The sequence below is a fragment of the Myxine glutinosa genome, chromosome 6, assembly GCF_964187855.1.
Source record: "Myxine glutinosa chromosome 6, kmMyxGlut1.1, whole genome shotgun sequence".
Classification (NCBI taxonomy): Eukaryota; Metazoa; Chordata; class Myxini; order Myxiniformes; family Myxinidae; genus Myxine; species Myxine glutinosa.
This window is the reverse complement of record NC_136266.1, coordinates 65,476,233-65,496,416: the sequence shown is the minus strand read 5'-3', so window position 1 is coordinate 65,496,416 and position 20,184 is coordinate 65,476,233. Positions and strand designations below refer to the sequence as shown.

At 47.2% G+C, this 20,184-nt stretch overlaps 2 protein-coding genes across 4 annotated transcripts in view; one reads left to right on the top strand and one right to left on the bottom strand.

The window, feature by feature from the left end:
• The window catches only part of LOC144892611 (uncharacterized), a 75,796-nt gene extending 64,799 nt beyond the window's left edge, over positions 1–10,997 (top strand). For all 3 annotated transcript variants that reach the window (XR_013623815.1, XM_078779952.1, XM_078779951.1), the window contains one exon: positions 10,223–10,997. Coding sequence is in view for 2 of the 3 variants with exons in the window: in XM_078779951.1 (XP_078636077.1) it covers positions 10,223–10,244 (22 nt within the window). In the remaining variant the exon portion in view is untranslated. The remainder of the gene's footprint in view (positions 1–10,222) is intronic.
• A 571-nt stretch (positions 10,998–11,568) lies between these two features.
• LOC137429400 (uncharacterized) lies at positions 11,569–19,527 on the bottom strand. Its single transcript, XM_068119353.2, has 11 exons — positions 19,405–19,527; positions 18,887–19,156; positions 15,760–16,174; positions 14,881–15,423; positions 14,393–14,541; positions 14,070–14,286; positions 13,735–13,894; positions 13,507–13,598; positions 12,673–13,381; positions 12,455–12,569; positions 11,569–12,379 (listed from the first exon to the last, which is right to left on the bottom strand). The coding sequence occupies exons 1-11, from the start codon at positions 19,525–19,527 to the stop codon at positions 12,290–12,292; spliced, it is 2,883 nt and encodes a 960-aa protein (XP_067975454.2). The 3' UTR covers positions 11,569–12,289.
• Between the last annotated feature and the right edge of the window lie 657 nt (positions 19,528–20,184).

The following is a 20,184-nucleotide window of genomic DNA, read 5'->3' as shown; positions in this document are numbered from 1 at the left end:
AAGACTAAACCCGACTATAGCGGTTGGCCAAATCGCGCCACAGGTACTCAATCAGGAAAGGACTAAAGCGATCGGGGGAAGAAGAAACCAAAGTAAAGGAATACCAGATATTTATTAATTATGTACACGAAATGAAAAAGAAACGAAAGGTAAGACTGCACAGGAAGAGGAAGAAGCAGATACACAGGGCAAACCTTCAAACAGTCTTATATTATAACCCCGGACAAACAAACAGACTGACACGACAGGGAATGGCAGGAAGGAATGGCTGGAAGGAGGAGAAGGGTCCAGGCAGACGGTAGGGCGTTGAGGTCCGGCTCCAGGAGTGGACTCGCGTCGTGGCGGGAAACCCTGGCAGGCAGCGAGGGCGTATCGTGGACCGCGAGCGGACGTTGCATATATCGGGGAACTGGGATACGGCGTACATAATATGTGGCTCGTGCCAACGCTCTCTCTCTCGAACAAGGTTCGTATCATCAACGGTCCCCTGCGCAGTCCGTTACCATCAGCAGTTCGTGGCGCTGCTCGTACCAAAAGCAGTCCGTGGCGCAATCCCAGCTCCGCTCCAGCTCATTGACCCGAACTCCTTCTCACCTTATCTGCTGAAGCAGTCCCTCGCAGCCGCTTTTATTGTCCGTTCTTGTATCAAGCCGCCGGCTCCGATGACACGCCCACCGGTCGGCTCACCTCGGCGCTGGTTGGCCGGCAAGGGCTCGCTGGCTCCACCTCCGATGGTGAGTCGACGTGCCACACCTTGTTCTTGTGGTTCCGCCCCTTTTTTCCTCAGCTTGAGACCGCATGCGCAATGGCGGCTTGGTGCCAGCAAACAGCCCAAGGCAAACGGCAGCGAACGCTATCCTACTGTTACTGCACTTTGAAGAACGGAGATGATTGGGGAAATTGAAAGGGGCCTATCTTATTTGATTAATGCAACGCAGATTCAACTTTTGGGAACAGATCCTTAACTGAAACACATAATAATGAAATAACTACAGAGAGAGGTCCTATGGTTCTATACGTGTTGTACATGGACTAACTATGGTGCGATCTTTAATAAAGCCAATTAATGGGGATATTTACAGGGGATCATTTATAAGGGAAACATTTACTAAAATTTACTAGTGAAGGTTCTAAAAACTGTAACAATATATATATATATATATATATATATATATATATATATATATATGTGTGTGTCAGAATTTTGAACGAGGTACAAATCCCCAAAAACACACATTGATTGCTTTAAACCTATATAACTTTGTCCCAAATGTTCTGAATTAGTACATTTAGGTGTCATCTTGTAGAACACAATCACGGCTTTCAGAAAATGTATAGTTTTATATACTTTTTATCAATTATCTACATGTTATAAGCCTCTGAATCTCAAAAAATGGTGAAAAAGGGCATTTTTTTAGTATTTCGTTACCCTTCAAAGCCATGCATTCATTAATTATAAAAGCCTTTTTCAGATACTTTTCACAGCTGGAATAAAAGTAGATCTATATAACTACTCTACTGAATGTGTTTTTGTGTTACTCATGTCAGTTCCTGAGTCACAGCTCCTCCTCATATAGGATGAAGCAGATGAACCGTAATGTAAGAGATATTTATATAAGCCCTGTTTTACACATATCAGGGTGTTCCATAGTTCTTCTTTAGGGCGCAACAAACAGCACTTATACGTATGTATTAACTCTAAAAATCATTGACCTCCTTTGTTTCTCTGAGACACAACAAGCTTGAGTGTGAATTTAGAAACCATAACGGTCTCTTATGTTACGCACGTCATGCTCCCTGTAAGCCAGGTAAGTGCATATCGAAGTGAAATATACCATCAGACCATCACATTAGCTTGAATTCTATGCCATTTCAAAAGATCGGGACGCTTCTGGTGCGTTAAGTACGCAAAACTAGCCGAAACAGCATCTTCAGGAAGAAGAGGAAGGAATTCATATATCTTATTTTGGTCTCTTACGTTATGCTAACAAGGAAGGGAAACTTTGACCATGAATAAAAACGGAACCTCTGGGCCGATCGGTGTCAGTTTGGCTGCGTTTGATAGCCCAGGCTTAGGGCTTTAAGGATATCAAGGTGATTTTTAACTATTCCCAAAAAAATTGTTTGACCCCTGGGAGGCCCAAATGTACCTCGTTCAAAATTCTGACCCATATATATATATATATATATATATATATATGCACGCACACACACACACACACACACACACACACACACACACACACACACACACACACACACACACACACACACACACACACACACACACACACACACAATTGTTACGGAATCGGGGGACGGCTCTCCCGTTAGCAAGGGGTGGTTAGCCCCTTGTCCTGTTAAGCTGGCCGTCTCCCCGGTCCTGGAACTATCCCGCTTCTTCGTGGGGTGAGATTGGCCGAGGTGATTGGTCAAGGGAGTCCTGTACACCTCCACCAACCTCTCCACGAAGCCGGTGGATAGCCCAGTTCGAAACCACGGACAAGATGTTATTTGCCGAGCGGGTTAGCAGCCCACGGCTCGAACCATTAGCAAGTACTAAACCCGATTCCTATGCGTTGGCCAAATCGTGCCACAGGTATTCAATGATGGAAAAGACAAGGACGATCGGACGAGGAAGAAGAAGAAGGCAAAAGTAGGAAATAACAGGATTTATTAACCAATTATGTACAAGTCAAAGAAACCAAGGAGAAGGAAAGAAAACGAAAGTAATTTACAGAAGAGGAAGACACAGTGCAATTCTAGTTTATTTATAGTCTTACTTATTCCCCAGACAGAACAAACAAGACAAACTCATGTCCACAAATGGATGAATGAGGGCAGGAACGAATGGCTGGAAGGGGAGGAAGGTTCCGCTGGACGCTGGCTGGAGCTTGATCCCGCACGGGACGTCGGGCTGGAAGTCGACGGCCACCGATGCCCCCGCAATCTGGTTCCCGCGTAGTAGCGGGTCGAAACTGCGCGTCAAACCTGCGCGCGCGCCGGGGCTGGTTGCAATCAGCGTCTCCTCTCTTCAAACCTTCAATCTTCTCATCACTCAACTCAACTGAGGTCAACCCAACTCAACTCAGCTCCTCCTCAACCGAACTGCTCGGTGCGTCCTACTCACTCCACTGGCTCCCTCAATCGTCTCTGGTCGGGGGCGTCGCGCCGCGAGTTATATGACACGCCCTACTGATTTGTGGTTGGTCGTTCGGGGCTCCACCCTTGGTGACGAGGTGCGGGCCACGCCCGTAATGTAGCTCCTCCCCCTTCTTCTCCGAGGCTTGACCACGTGCATAATGGAGGCAAATGCAGTTGGCAATTGAAAGGGGATTTGGGGCAATTGAAAGGGGATTCTACCTTATTTAATTTGGTGCAATGCAATGTCAACTAGTGGAAAACAGAGCCTTAAACTGGAACACATAATAATGATATAACTATTTAGGGATCCTATGGTTCTCTACGTGTGTGCGATGGACTAACTAAAAGGACGACCTTTGATCTTTACACAAATTGATGGAGGTATTTACAAAGAATTACTATTATTTACAGAGGGTGATATTTACAACACAGGATTCTCAAATCCGCAACACTGCACCCTCATCCTCCAGGCACGTCCCGGGCCTATAAAACGTTACTTAATGTGGCACGTAGGTGTAATTCTCTCTACAATTAATCTGACCCTGAGTGTGACAGTTTTAAAACACAAATAAGTATGTCCCGCTGTTGCATTGCACCCTACCTAACAGATTCACGCCCACAGCTAACCGAATTGCGGAATTAATTCTCAAACTATACATGAACGGTGGGGAGCATTATTTACAAGTGACATTCATTGTATTTACACTGCAACCCAGGACCTGCGATTTCCTTTGGGGGAAACAAAAAGAAAATCCTGTGGGAGGGGAGGAGACAGCATGCACTGCATCGACGCACCAGCACCAATAAAGAGCACCAAAACACCAAGCACCATCCAGAGCTCATTTCACACATGTCCATACCAAAAAAACAACAACCTGTTGACTGGGTTCTTGCTCTTCGGCTCCCTCTGCTGGCCATTGTCGTTCTTGATATCTTTCTTCGTGTTGTTCTTTGCTTGCGGCCTATTTGTAATAATAACAAATAAAAAGCACAAACGTGTCCATTTCTATTTATGGCCGACAGGGGCTGACTATGGGTGGTTCACCTGTGGGCTTGGTGCCACCTCACCGAGGTCCGCAAGCAAGATATTCCTCTGGCCAACCTGGCCGGTCCCAGCAGAGGGGCCATGCCACTAAGCTTGTGGTCCATAAGTGGTGCTTGGCCACAGACTGTGGTCCATAAGTGGTGCGTGGATGCAGGCAGCTGGTTGCGGGGATTCGGGCACACAATGGCGGACTCCCGCACGCTCCCCTCAGTGCCCAAAGAGCACGATCCTCGGGTCGGGGAGGGAAGACAGATGACAGGTTAGCGAGGGGTAAGGTCACAAGGGTACACATCAACAAAGGCAGTGCAAGGTGAGGTGCGCACGGAGAGCAAAGTGAGAAAGCTCGTCCCTACCGTACGCCCCCCCCCCACCCCGCCCCCCCCCCCCCCCGGTCACCTACTCCACCCTTGCCCTTACCCATATTTACAAAATCTACACACTTACCAATTCGTCACTAATGTCACGTCTTCCCCATATCTCCCCGATACCAAATTCGTCACAATCCCACTAATCCAAAATTTGCCATCACCAATTCATCATCAATCCCTCTTAAGGAGGAAGAGATGGAACAACAACACAATGTCACACCCACATCATGATGCGTCTCACAATCCAAACATTTGCACAAAAATAACCAAAACATGGCATGGTGTGGAGTTACGTCACCTCAGGTGAGTGGATGTAGATGGTGCGAGGAGATTCTCAATCCTATCCTCTAAATGACTTTAATACACTTTACACTACCCAGGGTGTAAAGGTTTAATACTCTTTCCCTACCAATCCATTGGCCATCTTACTCTATGCGGTTTTAAGAACCAAATTCCCATTGACCAAGCTGTGGTACTTCATCAATTTGGGGTCTCACTCCCCCGGTTCAACTCCCTGTGCCTTTGCACAATTTCAGGACTGGGTCGTGTGGCTCTCCCAGCAGGTCTACCCACCTGCACACCTCCAACACTGCAGTTGCCTCCGAGCTTACCTTGCTCCTTACCACTATCCTAAATCGGGGAAGGCCCCTCCTGGCTCTGTCACCCCTCTAATGCCCCCTCTGGCATTGGGCTACCCGGGTCCTTCTCCTGGATCCTCGGGCCCCGCTGAACACTACTGGCCCCCAGAACCTACCTACAGCCTCACCTGGCCGACATCCTCACAGTGGCGGAGTGCCCATTTAACTACACACACTAACAGGCCACACGCCCAGCCATTTCCATGTCACTAATGCACCCATCCAAACACCATTCTTCCACGCCCACCACAGATGCCAATATCCAACCACAATTTACCTATACCCTCTACCGAACTCTTATACTACCCTCCCCGGGTATTAGTGATGGGGTCCATCCTCCCCATACACTCCCTTCGCACCAACCACTCCACTCCACAGTTTCCACCATACTCACTCCACACCATCCATTCCATCCATTCCAGACCATTTATTCCATACAACCATGCTCCATACCTGTATTTGCACACCTGTGCCATCACACCTGGTGCTTCCTGCACCCTCCTTCCTCCAGGACCATTCGGTCAACACAACACACAATCACCATAACTCACTCATACACTGCTCCATACACCTGTTCACTTGCACACCTGTGCAATCACACCTGGTGCCTCCTGCACCCTCCTTCCTCCCAGGCTTCTTCATTCAATACAATACACTCACCCACACTTTTCACAATACGCTACTGAATGCACTTTTACACACACACACAGCATCATCTGATCTAACTACTCCCCTCTGAAACTCGCGCTTCGCAGTCGCCCCTTATACTATTGCGCTCCCTCATCGTTATAATCCAACTACCCTACTCTCTACGTCCCCACTACAGGTATAATGTCGCTACTTAAATCTCTAGTTACCTATGGTCAATCTTCTCTAGATCCCTATACAATTATCCAAACCCTCCCTCGGCGAGCTTACACTGCCAAACCCCATAACTAGTGTTCATGTGCCCCGTATGATGAGGGATGGTGGATTTACCATCCTTGCACATCGGGCATCTCCCACTATAAATTTTGCCCATCCAATTTCCTGCAAATCAAAATTTGCCAATCACTGCCAAGCATTTTACCAATCATCAATTTGCCAATCATTACTGCCAATCCTATTCAATATCCCAATTTCGGATCAAAACACTATTATCATCACAGTCCGCTATATCTGAGCCTCTCGGTACGCCTTTACATCATTAAAACTCGGCTTCGCAAAGCCGAGCAATGAATTCGGGTGGTTTGGTCGCCTGCAGGTTGAATCCGTCCAGCATTCGGTTCAGGGGAGGCGGTTTGGTCGGGCCGAGATTCCACGCACCATCTCGGCGCGGATCCTTGCGGTCTCCGGCCCGATGGCTCAATCTCGCCCGGCCGGAACGCCGCAACCACAAGGGGGCACCGTTCCGATCCCTCCTACCTGCCCTTGAACCGGACCGGTCGCCCTGCCCGGCGAGGCCCGGACTCGACCGTGCGGGGCGGGGCCAGGCCCGAATCGTGCACGACGCTTCGAAGAGAAGTGATGCAGCACCGATCCGCGCTGAGCCTCGCATCCAACAAAGCGCACTGTGCCCCGAGTGCTCGCGTCGGCTATCCGTCGCCCTGAACGCTGCCCCGGTCAACGTCGATGCCTCCCGGACATGCTCACACCACTCGTTCCGTTTGTTGCTCATACATCCCATGCACTTCGTCAATTCCACCACCGTACTCCCTGTTACACACCACACCTCTTGCGCACACTCGTCGTTCGCACACTTCGTTCCACACCTCTCCTCCGTTACGTCCTCCGTAACACTCACCATGGGCGTGCACTCTCGCGCTTCAATGGGCTCTCCCTCTCCCGCACCCGTGCCACAACCAACTCAGGTGTGCTTTCTCGCACACTCTCGCCGTCCATCCCAAGCGTGCATCCTCGCACCCGCTCCTCCACCAACTCACTCTCCGGGTCACTCTCACCCTCACACGTACACTCCGTATCGCTCTCACTCTCTGTGTCACACTCCGACGTGCATTCCCGCTCGCACTCGGTTTTACTCCCACACTTTATAACACACTCACTCGCCGACGCACACTTTTTCCTCACACGAGTGCCATTCTCTCTCACACCACGCCCCACGGACCTCCCACAAACGCCCGGGTGCCATATCGACCCCAATCGCGCGACAATTCTCTTCGCGCCAAACACTTTGCCGAAAAACCTCTTAGCACCATACACAGCGCGACTCATCTTTGGGATCCTCTTCTCCACGCGCACCTGCAAATCTTTATAAGGATTAGCAAGTACGGCATCAGGATGTGAATTCAGACTTTGTACATTATCCATTCCCTCCTCCAACTGTTGCTCTTCCAAGTCTGTCGTCTCTAAAAGTTCAATTTCAACTTTTTCTTTGACGACCGCTGGCTTTTTTAAAATTCCCTCTACTTCAGCGGTTGCTGGCTGCCCCATACCCCGGGTCGCGATCTCTATACCTGTCACGTTACCTGCGCTTTGCTCCGACTCGCTCAACCCGCGCTTATCAAACCGCTTTACCTCGTCGTGCACCCGTGCGACCTCTTCGCTCAACCTGCGGTCAGCCTCCCTCTCGGCTTCCCTTACCTCATATGCGGCTTGCCCCCTCGCCAACCCCTCATTAATTTCTTTGGCTTGGCCAATTATGCCCCTCAATTTGTCCCCCAATCTGCTTCCGACTCCCTCCAATTTGCTTCCGAGTCCCTCCAATTTGCTTTTTAAGTTATTGGTGTTGGCCCTTACTTCTTCCCTCATTGGCATTGCATCCATCTTTTCCACCTCCTTACTCAATCCCCCGAATTTGGTTTTCCAATCATTTCCCATTTGCTTTCTATCGGCCCTCATTGCTCCAATTTGGCCTCCTAGCCCCCTGTTCTCTTCCATGAAGGCCTGCATTTGCAGCATGAATAGGCCCCAGTCCATCGGTGCTGCGGGCGCGGCTGCCGCAACCACGTGTGAGCCGCCATTTTGTGCGCCTCCCACCTCATGCGAGGCGTCGCCATCTTGTGCACCTGAAACCCCCGCAACCCAATGCGTATTGCCTTCCTCCATTACTCCCAAATATTCCCCAGGGTCCTGGGTCGATTCTACCCCTTCTTCTATCTCCCCTACCGGCATCCGGTCACCTTGATCATCCATGGCACGATTTAAAAATTTAGAATATTAAATAAAATTTTGGCCACTCGTAATTTTGAGTGCGTTAAGCGCACTTCGGGTCCGAATCTCGCTCCCGACACCAATTGTTGCGGAAACGGGGGACGGCTCTCCCGTTAGCAAGGGGTGGTTAGCCCCTTGTCCTGTTAAGCTGGCCGTCTCCCCGGTCCTGGAACTATCCCGCTTCTTCGTGGGGTGAGATTGGCCGAGGTGATTGGTCAAGGGAGTCCCGTACACCTCCGCCAACCTCTCCACGAAGCCGGTGGATAGCCTCGTTCGAAACCACGGACAAGATGTTATTTGCCGAGCGGGTTAGCAGCCCGCGGCTCGAACCATTAGCAAGTACTAAACCCGATTCCTATGCGTTGGCCAAATCGTGCCACAGGTATTCAATGATGGAAAAGACAAGGACGATCGGACGAGGAAGAAGAAGGCAAAAGTAGGAAATAACAGGATTTATTAACCAATTATGTGCAAGTCAAAGAAACCAAGGAGAAGGAAAGAAAACGAAAGTAATTTACAGAAGAGGAAGACACAGTGCAATTCTAGCTTATCTGTACAGTCTTACTTATTCCCCAGACAGAACAAACAAGACAAACTCATGTCCACAAATGGATGAATGAGGGCAGGAACGAATGGCTGGAAGGGGAGGAAGGTTCCGCTGGACGCTGGCTGGAGCTTGATCCCGCACGGGACGTCGGGCTGGAAGTCGACGGCCACCCGATGTCCCCGCAATCTGGTTCCCGCATAGCAGCGGGTCGAAACTGCGCATCAAAGCTGCGCGCGCGCCGGGGCTGGTTGCAATCAGCATCTCCTCTCTTCAAACCTTCAATCTTCTCATCACTCAATTCAACTGAGGTCAACCCAACTCAACTCAGCTCCTCCTCAACCGAACTGCTCGGTGCATCCTCCTCACTCCACTGGCTCCCTCAATCGTCTCTGGTCGGGGGCGTCGCGCCGCGGGTTATATGACACGCCCTACCAAGCCATACCCACTGATTTGTGGTTGGTCGTTCGGGGCTCCACCCTTGGTGATGAGGTGCGGGCCACGCCCGTAATGTAGCTCCTCCCCCTTCTTCTCCGAGGCTTGACCACGTGCATAATGGAGGCAAATGCAGTTGGCAATTGAAAGGGGATTTGGGGCAATTGAAAGGGGATTCTACCTTATTTAATTTGGTGCAATGCAATGTCAACTAGTGGAAAACAGAGCCTTAAACTGGAACACATAATAATGATATAACTATTTAGGGATCCTATGGTTCTCTACGTGTGTGCGATGGACTAACTAAAAGGACGACCTTTGATCTTTACACAAATTGATGGAGGTATTTACAAAGAATTAATATTATTTACAGAGGGTGATATTTACAACACAGGATTCTCAAATCCGCAACAATATATATATATATATATATATATATATATATATATATATATATATATATATATATATATATACATATATACATACATATATACATACATACATACATATATATACACACACACACACACACACACACACACACACACACACACACACACACACACACACACCCGAAAGAAAGACAACATCCCCTTTCAAAATTTTCACCTTTTGTTGCCTTATAGCCTGGAATTAAAATGCATTAAAACAGTTTTTTTTTTTCTACCTTAATTTATACATCGTACCCCACAACGTCCAAATGAAAAACAAATTCTACAATTTTCAGAAAATGAATTAAGAATACAAAACTAGAATATATTGGGCCATGTTTCATCAAGACCCTCCCCTCTGTGGAATGTACTTATTATTTATATCTTCTTTCTGTTGCCAACATCCTTCCTTTACCGACAAGCGATGAATTGAGTTATTCATTGTTTAACGATATTTCCTGCAGGTTTGCTTTTGAAGACTCTTAAAGAAGCCAGCACCGAGCAGAATCATCAGCCTGTGGCCTACTTTTAGGCGAGAGGCCAAACAATGGTATTTCAGCAATGAAGCTGAAGCAGTTTATGTTATGACCATCATTGGAGTTGTAATTATAGATGTCAAATTTGCAAACCAATGCACTGCCTCTCTCTAAAATTCCTGCTGGACCTGAACAATGGCATTCAAATATTAGCATGTACATATTTTGCCCAATTTATCAAATCATGATTGTACTTTAAACCAAAGCCCGCACATCTCAGCCTTACTCAAATTAAAGTATATTTGATGTATTTAAATTATGTTTCGACACTTTGTTCTAATCTAGAATACCAAGTACTGTGCATTTTCATGCAGCAGTGCCAGGTTTGAATATACAAATATCACCTGATTTAAAAATATAGTGGGATAATTTATTCCACTGGTAACCTGCTAAGTTAACCAGAGATTTCTGGGGAACACACATTTATACAGTCACACCCTTGGCCAAAACCATTCGAGGGCAACGGTGCAAATTATCTATGTTTATCGTGTATCGCCATGTCCAGGTGGGTGAGGGTATTGCAAGTTCTTACCCTTTACAGTTCAGTATTGCTGTCCGCACGTTTTCCAGTGTAGTGAGGTGTTTTGAATTATAAGCGGTAGGCATGTTTTTGCTTCATGCACATAACCTGAGGTTTTTATTTTATTTGAGGGAACTGTCAGTTGCCTATACACCACCCAAATAAAGGTGTCAGAAGAATGTGTTGCATGCTTGAAACAAGATCGCCTTTCGGGCGGGTACTCTGCTAGTGCTAGTAACATGAAAAAAGAGAAAAAAGAATTTTAATGCACAGTTGTAAAATTCTCATCTTGTCCTTTTAATTGTTCCAATTGTCAAACGAATGATCGATTTGGGAGGGAGTTTCACCTTTATCAGATTGTTTTACGATGGCCAGTTTGTCTCCAATGTTAAGATTCTGCGTTTCTTCCTTGCAGGAGCATTACTGCAATGTTTATCAGCCATGAGTGGTGTTGTCACAGTACTGTACATAGTACATGGGATACTGTAGACCACATGATGCTCAGGCTCTCTATCTCGTGGAAGAAAGTTATTCTCCGCCCAACCAACGAGTCCCAGGTTACTCCGCCCACGATCGGTTACATATGAGCAAATGTTTATATCTCGGACATTAAAAAAAAATCAAGTAATTAATAAATATACCATTTGGGGGTTCGTTCGTAAGTCGGTCTTCCTGTACATTATTGGGAAATGCCTTAATGAGTAGCAAGTACAAGGAATTAACTGTAGCAGTAATTAATTTATAAGAGACTTGATGATGGTGAGGTTTAGTTTATTACTCAAATACTGGGGTACAACAGTAACCAGGGAGGGGAAGGGGGGGGGGGGGGGGAATAACCTTTGAAATGGCTAAAACCAACACACCCTGCAAACCCAGAAGAAATAAAACCTTTTGGTACATTATTTTATCCTAATTGAACCCCAAAATACCACTTGCCATCTGTGTAACAGTGTAATCATCTATGCTGTAGTTTGACCACAATGAGATGACATTCACATTACACACAAACACACACCTGTTCAGAGAGCTCTTATATGTATAATTAGATGCTTTTTTTCTTTTTAAAGGAAAAGTTAATGTGACTTGAACAACAACAAGAACAACAACAAAAATACCTTGCAGCCTTTGGAACCAGTAAAGCCAATTGCAGTTTTAAAACTATGGTTTTAAAAGGATGCAGGTAAAGCCAAAAGCAGGCAGTAAATAAGATCCCTACGAGTGTCCGTTATCCAAATTTGATTACAAACCGGTGGCCCATGACAATTCAAATAGAATTAGCTCTTTCAAACAGGAGACCATGCCCAGCCTACGTCTTGTCCTTAAAGGATTTCCTTTAAAACTTACTGCCAAAAAATAATAATTCACCCTCTCCCTTTCCAATTCACAACAAACCTGTATCCTCTACCCCAAGTACCCCCACAAATGCCATCTGTCCACCCTCAACTTTCCCAATCATAATCATTAAAAAAAAATTCTTATAAAGTCCTCAGTTCTTGCAGCTTGTTCTGTAGGTACTTCTTCACCTCTTCGATCCCGTTCAGCTTCTCTAACTCGTGGTAGGGAAGCTGTAGAACAAGAGAGAATTAACGACTCGTCTGCATTTCGGCATTCTGTCGGTCGGGGCAATGCACGCAACTTACCTGGATTATCACGTAGCCCATCAATTTGAGATGTCGATCGCGCATGGCCCTCGAGCCCACCAGGACATCTGAGTTGTGGCAGTAATGCCACTTATCATTCACGGACATCACTACCCTGTAAGAAAAATCCATCAGACACAAGTTCAGTACAACCCCCCACCCCCGTTCTCCTCCTGCAACCTTTCAGCCCCATTGAGCTGCACTTGTGACGTTCTCACCTCTGCACTTTCTCCAGCATGCGTGCCTCATTGTTCCTCTCTGGAACAGGTTTATCACAGACAGCTTGTGCCAGTGGCAGTCCGTCAGCCTTCTCATGTGAAAACGGTGGCTTGTAGTAGCGCTGCACAACCTGCTCGTCAGTGCCAAACATTGCTGCCATGTTGGGCAATACCTCCGCTGGTCCCCCGAGACCGTTCGGGTAATAATGGTAGAAACCAGTGGGCGAGAGCACGCCTGGACACTCGGCCGGCAATAGTGGAGTTGTCATAGTTTCCTCCTGGCTGCCAGGTTCACTCTCTGGCGGTCCGGCAGACTGTGCGACGCGTAGCGTAACGCAGTGCTCCACCAGGGGCAGCCGTGGTCTCGGAGCAATCGTCGCGAATGGCACTGGGCCCAAAGTGGGGGAGAGAAAAGATGCTGACACGCAAATAGTTGACGTGGTCACAGCTGTGCTAGCAATCGTGTTCGGAGGAATGACTGCACTGTGCAACGTGTCCTGTGCGATTGTCATTTCAGCAGCTTCGTTTCTGAACGGAGAAAGCCGCTGTAGATCTGAAGCAAGCGCCGTAACGTTCGTGTCTGTGCTGATAGTGGGTTTTGTTGCACGAGACTGTACTTGCGAACTGCACATTGCCTGATCCACGTCATTCCTGCTGCTGGAATGGATGGGAAGCAGTGAACCGTCCGCATCCAAAAACAGCAAGAAGTCTGAAACGCATGATATTGGAGGAAATAGAATGCACATTCCCAGCCAACTTTCATGTAATGTTTGTATTTTCAAAAACAATTGTAACATCTTCCCATCATCCCTGCAAGCTGTAGAGGAACCTCACCAGTGTAGTACCCTGGCGGAAGTACTTCATCTTGTTTGTAGCTTTCAACCCCCACGAGTTGCCGCAACGCCTCTGCCACCAGCCCTTTATAACTGCATGCAAACAAAAAAGGCAAAGCCCCTTAAGGGAAACTGGTTACCTCTTCCATCGACTGTGGTGAGGTGACATAGCAATCCCATCACCAACAGACTAGATGAATGGCTGAAGGTAAAATAAAAAACAGCCTACCTGTACTTGCGATTGACCTCATCAGCGGTGAGTGCATGGTCAAACATCGTGACCTTGTACTGCTCGGCCAAGCGAGGCCCCGCATACTCCCCAAACTCCAACTCTATTGCAGTGTCGAGGAGTGACAGGTAACGGCGCACGATGAGCCCATATGGACTACCTGTAGCACGAAACCAAACCAGCTTTGCAAACACTTCAGCTGCCAAGCCACTCAAGCAAAAGCAAAGTTTTTTGGGTGTTTCAATGAATAGGTGAGGCTTCACACAGACAGTGCAATAACTGATCATTACGATGGGACAGAGCTGGAGGAGAGTGGAAATTAAATGGCCACTTACTCATGACATTGCGGATGAAGGGTGGGGAAAAGACCTTGGTCAGGCTACAGCTGGGGAAATGTCCCAACTGGACCATAGACATGATTATGTTGACCGTGGCGAGAGGGGATTGCAAGGCCTTCTGCGTAATGGCACTCTCGAGTCTCTCAAGCAGCCTTTCGTCGTTTGTTGGGCGGTAGTTCATGCGACTGAAGGGAAACACCAACTTCTGCAGCAACTGCACATGGAAGAAGGAATGGACAAGGCAACGCAATTGCGGTCATATGCACTCGGAATTGCGTGTTAATCGCTTTAACAACAACACGTGCCCAAGATGGGCTGACCTTGCTGTCAAGTTGGTCAGCCCGGCGGACGAGAAAAGTGGCAATTGCATCCAGCAAGCGTGGTTCCCTCAGTCGGTGTCGAGCGAGGTACTTAGCAATGAGACCGAGGGTGTAGGGAGTCAGAGATCCCACCTTTCGTGGAAGCTCTTCTGCAAAGGGAAAGGGTTAAAATTGCTCATCACAAGAGAACACAAGCTTAGTCGTTCGCAAATAGAGATTTATTTTGTATAATATCGGTTTAAGTTATTCAAATAGTCTATACACCCATTTTACCTGCACTCTTTCGTCAAACATGGATAACCTGCTTCAGCACTTTCACAGGAGATTTTGACTTTGTGATGTCAGTTTCCTCTTCTCATTGCGATAAAATCATTCACCTTGTACTCTTTACTGGACTCCAAAGCATAGATTTGACTTGTAAAGTCCCCCCAATCCATGTTTATACAAAACCAAATTCAGCGATGATTTACAGGTTCATTGACTCTTACCTGCCAGCCTCATGATGAACTTCTCATGCCGATTCTCGTAGAAGAGTTGGGAGCTGAAGATGGCCTCAAGTGCGCGGTTGGACACTTGGGATGCGCAAGCTGCAAGCATCTCGTCGAGGAGCGAGAGCTCGTGATCGCGCACGCTACCAACAAGCGCGAGGGTGTGTCGCACGAGCCGCAGGACCTTCCGCTCCACATTCGCCTGCATTGTGTTACCACCACCTTCAGACACGAGCCCGTCGTCCCCGCTAACGCTTCCTTTCCCTGCAGCGGCCACAGTCCCAAAGGAGTGGCCCACAGCAGTGGTCAGCAAGCGGTAATAAGACAGTAACAGGAATAGTGTCTGTGGGTGCCGCTCTCGCTCCATGTTGCGCTCCAGGCAGTTAAGGCATGGGGCAACAAGAGGATGTGACTGCGGGGCCGAAGGATGGAGCCTCATGATGCTGCTGAATAGCATCGATATGTCCTTATGATTGAAGTATGGCAAGCGGGCCCTTGCCTCATCCTCCAACACTCGCACGACGGGAAGCTCCCCCGAAATGCCTAGGAATACAACGTTTTGTTGGAGGAGGCACAAATCACGTGGCAAAATACGTGGATAATTGCACATTCAATGACTCGTCCTTTCGAAAGACAAGCAAAATAGCAGATCGTAATATATCAAATCAGATCAAATATGAGATCAGATCAAATCAAATCAGATCAAATCAGATCAAATTTGATCAGCAGATCAAAATAGCGGGCAAATCTAAATCGACTTTTGTGAGGTACAAATCAGAAGCATCACAAAACTTCATGAAAAACTCAAACGATATCCTTAACAAACTTCCGAGCAGCCACCACAGTGATGTTGAGTATTTGGAAATGAGGTGCTCTCACCTATTGCGGCGAGTGCGTACAAGCAGTTGACAACGCCGTAGTTGTCGAATTGCGGACAATGCTTTATGATTCCCTGATAAAGCATTTGTAGTTCCTGGCCATTCGTTGCAAGGGAAGATCCGTCTTCCTCTGCTTTTTTGTTTACTACTTCCTTAGCCATGCCTTGATGTCGTTGTTGCAAAAGTTGTGCCAAGCGTTGCAGCGCCACTGGGTAGTGGCTCGGTGACACCTTTGTGGGATTCTGCACCAGCCAACGCAGCAGCTCCTCGGGAGTGCGCGATCTTTCGAGGAGCCGTTTCATCGTGAAGAACGTGTCGTAGTTCACTTTGTCACGACCCGGAGGTGCGCCTCCACGCCGTGGCCCACCACGCATCCCTACAGGGTAACCATTGTAGCCACTTCCCTGCAAGGGGGCCTGCAAAGGTCAGCAAGATAGAGGCTGAAAATTACAACTGCCAGTGTGGTTTAAAGGTTATTTACTCAGATGCCAGACAATATTTTCATCCCCAAGCTTGAGAAAAACAAAAATAGGGGATATTGTAATCGGCTCCGTCTGTTTGTCGTCCGTCTGTCCGCCATGCTATCTCCTCAAACGTTTGTGCAGAAATTCACCAAACTTGGTGGTTATGATCACCACATTGCAAGAAATGCAAGAACAGTATCATTTCTGGATTCACCCCTTTGGGCCCTGAGGTGGGGTCAAAAGGTCATGCGCCAGAAAAATGCAATTAAGGGCACATTTTAAAAATTAAACTGTTGAAACTGTATATATGCAATCAACATTGAGGAATGCATGAAATATGTAACGATGTTTTGGATTTGACCCCCAGTTCATGCCCAAGGAGTCAAAACAACATTTACATAACGATAAATTTTAAATTGGGTCATTCCTGGTGGGACATTTGTCATCATTCAACTTTGCTTTAGGTGGAAAGTGTGGGGATTTGTGTGCAGTGCAAGACTGCGGGTTTGCATCATCTCTGGGAGCACAGCTGGGTTGATGCGGTGCCCCCTGTAGGTTAGAGCAGGAGCTTGTAATTTGGTCAGAGTGCCGGCAATAGCTTACCTACCCCTCGCAAAGAACACCGTGGGATCTTTGACGTCCACCAACTAATACTGGCAGACGGGATGCCCAGTTTAAACTCCTTCCGAGGAACAACACACACATGGAATCCTCGCCCTTTGTGCTTATAGCAGTGTCAGGATTCGAACAATGGCTCAGGAGCTCAGACTTGAGTGTGCATACCTCTAACCTATTCTGCCAGACTAAAATTTAGCTCAAAGGAAAATAAATGAGGAGTTGCATTCCAAGCATCTGCAAGCTGAGTTTGTCTCAAGAAAGACACCTTATCATTATCGGATTATCAAAAACATCAAGGATAACTAACAAGTTTTAAGCAACCCACATACCGGAACAAAAAATCCATGGGAATCCCCAGCGATTCACCTCAATGTTGCTGGGATTTTGTCCTAGAGTCACATCACCATCGAGAGTGTTACATGAGACTTGTCCCTGAATACCTTGTTTTACCTGAGAATCTCCCGGTGTTCGGTGCCGAGGACAGAATTGCTCTACTTGGGCGATTTAGCAAAACCATTGACCAGCTATTTCTGATATCCAGCCAAGATTCCCAGAAATATGTTACCTCGTCGAAGGTGATTCAGACAGCTATAGTATAATTGGCCACTTGGGGGTTTTGGGGGGCAGGCGGCTAAGACAAGAACAGCACAAGGTAGAGCGCATACCTCCGCCAGGCTGAACAGTTTACGTTTTCTACTCACTGATAGGCTGGAACGGACTCGTTGCTTTCAGGGCGGGCAACGTGGAACCGATGTACTGCCAACATGTAACCCCCCACCCCCCAAGCGATTATAATAAAACATGGCAGCACTTGGCCTCCAGTGGTCGTATTGCAGATGCCACGAGCGAACCCTTGGGGACAAAAGTATGGAACATTCGATTTTTCATATGAGGCTTTATCGAATCGCACCATTTCTTACCAGATACTTTTGAGAAAAGGTGTAACACCTCATGGTTCATTAACGTTTTAGGTTTACTTATCCGATTAGTTGCCACAAAAGACAGAATCTCAGATCGAAATCCCATATACGGTGCTTATTTATCCTTGGATGCTCCATCAACATTAAATGTTCTAAATTGAATGCAAAGTGAAGATCAAAAGGTGTTTATTCCATGCACCTCCAAGCTAGACTTAAAGATGTATCGAGTCACGTCGCTCCGGAATGGATCAACCTCTAATGCTGTACCAGTTGTACACGAGCAAAAGCTTCAATGACGACTTTAAATCTGTTGGTAAAGGAGCAAGTTGATGTGGCCTTGCTCCTCCTGTCTTTTCAAAGCCATCCCAGCTCGCACATGTTCCTCAAGAAACCGTCACCTGCCCACCCTCCCGAAGTCCAGTCTAGTTAGTGGTTACCCACCTCCAATCATACGTCCCCTCGTTCTTCCAATTGTGATTAATCTCCCTGTATCCGTTGTTCCGTCCTACTCACGTCACTCTTCCAAATATATTGGTCATCACTACCTTATGCGCTCACCTGCACACGTCCATGAATCCTTCGAGACACTCTGACTCTTTCCCATTATGTTCCTCTCTGATCCAACGCCACTCGATTGTGTTCTATTTTCCTCATCTATATATACCTCCTACCCTAACACCATCTAACCATTCCTTATGGACGTTCCCATTAACCATTCCCATCAAGATACATGGAGCTCCTGAAACAATTTCATTGGTTAAGGAGCACGATCATAGAAGGGTCGCCACTCTAATGCAGGATAATCAAACAGATTACTTGAGCTGGTATTCATTTTTCTGACCTCGGAAGGATTAGAGGACGAGTCGACCCACCTGGTGCTATCTTAACGGCACGACAGGGGCTTCAGCTCAGGGCCTTAAGATTTTAAGGCACCACCAGGCTATACATACCCTTTGGTGGTTCGTAAGCATGCTGCACTTTGCTGTTCAGCTCCCCCTCCATGAGCCTAGACCCATTTAGAGGAAATATAAGGAAACTGAAATTCGACGGCCATGTTTACGGAATTTCTATGTTGGTCGACAAGGAATACTCGACAGAGCAATAAGCACCAAAGAGCATGTTTCACCTGCGTGTACAGGAGGTCTTGGTGAAGTAAGCGACTCATAAGATGAAGCGGCCTGCAGGGAGGCTTCCCGAGTGCCCTGGGGGCATACATGGCACGCATGGGGCTCTGAGACATGGGTCCTGAGCCGAAGTTTAAGAGACCGTAGCCTTGGGCCGGAGGGGGCCGCGAGCCGGGCATGGCGTGCCGCAAACCGTTCATGCTGCAAGAGGAGCTCCACAGCGGAAGCTTCTGCATCATCCGCACCGGCTCAGCGACTGCTTCCCCGGATACCTGTCAGGTGTGTTGAGGAACTGTTAGCAAATCAAAGATCATGCGAGGAATCCGATGTGAATGGAAACAAACGCGCCAGGGAGAAAACGACGGCGTCCGAGGCAAATAATAAACAACGCAGGGACGCGATAAACAAAAACAAAACACCGGAAGCATCTGTCGCCGCTATTTTTACTCTATTCCAAGTCCCTGCGAGCGAAAGGGCACCAAATGGGTAAAAGCGTCGGGAATCGCACAAACATCCTCACCCTGACATCGGAAACGTCGTCATGCCCACACCCCTGTTGCAAGGCAATCCGCCATGAAAAACCTCGAACGAGAACCGGCTTCACTTCCGGAACACAGAGGGCGTACGTGACCCGTAACTCCATCGTCATTAATTTCTTATTCCTCCAAATGCATATATCTTCTGAATTATTTATTGATGTTAAACACGAAAAAAAACAACTATAGCTTGTTAAGGGGGAATGACGCAGTCAAAAGCAATGTTTCGAACTACACCGTCGTGGCCAACATGACGCGATTAAATTGAAACATTACAACTAACGTTTAAACCTGTCCTAATAACGTTGGGGAAACGACTCAATACTACACTAAAATATAATTATAGCCCAGAAAAACTAATGTATTGTAATTTAAACCAATTCTGGCAAGATACCACAAATCAATAAAATCAACCACAACACTGTGTACCTAGAACCTGCAGATAAGGCAAAGACTTGCGTTTGCCATCTTGCACATTCACAATCGACCACCATACCGTGGGATACTTCATAATGATGACGTCATAGGTTATATCCCATCCAATATGGGATCAGGAATTATATATCCCAGTTACGTACTCCACAAGTGGCCAGAACGTCGCTTTACTCCATGCCAGTAAAGCATTCGTTCTTAAACTCAATGTACAGGTTTGATTGTGCAGAATTAAAAAAAAAATCAGTCATTGTATCTGTATGCGCTCCATCGTTCTTGTATCACTGAATTTGTGGAGGACAGGAGGTGAGAGAAATTTATCAGGGGTAAAG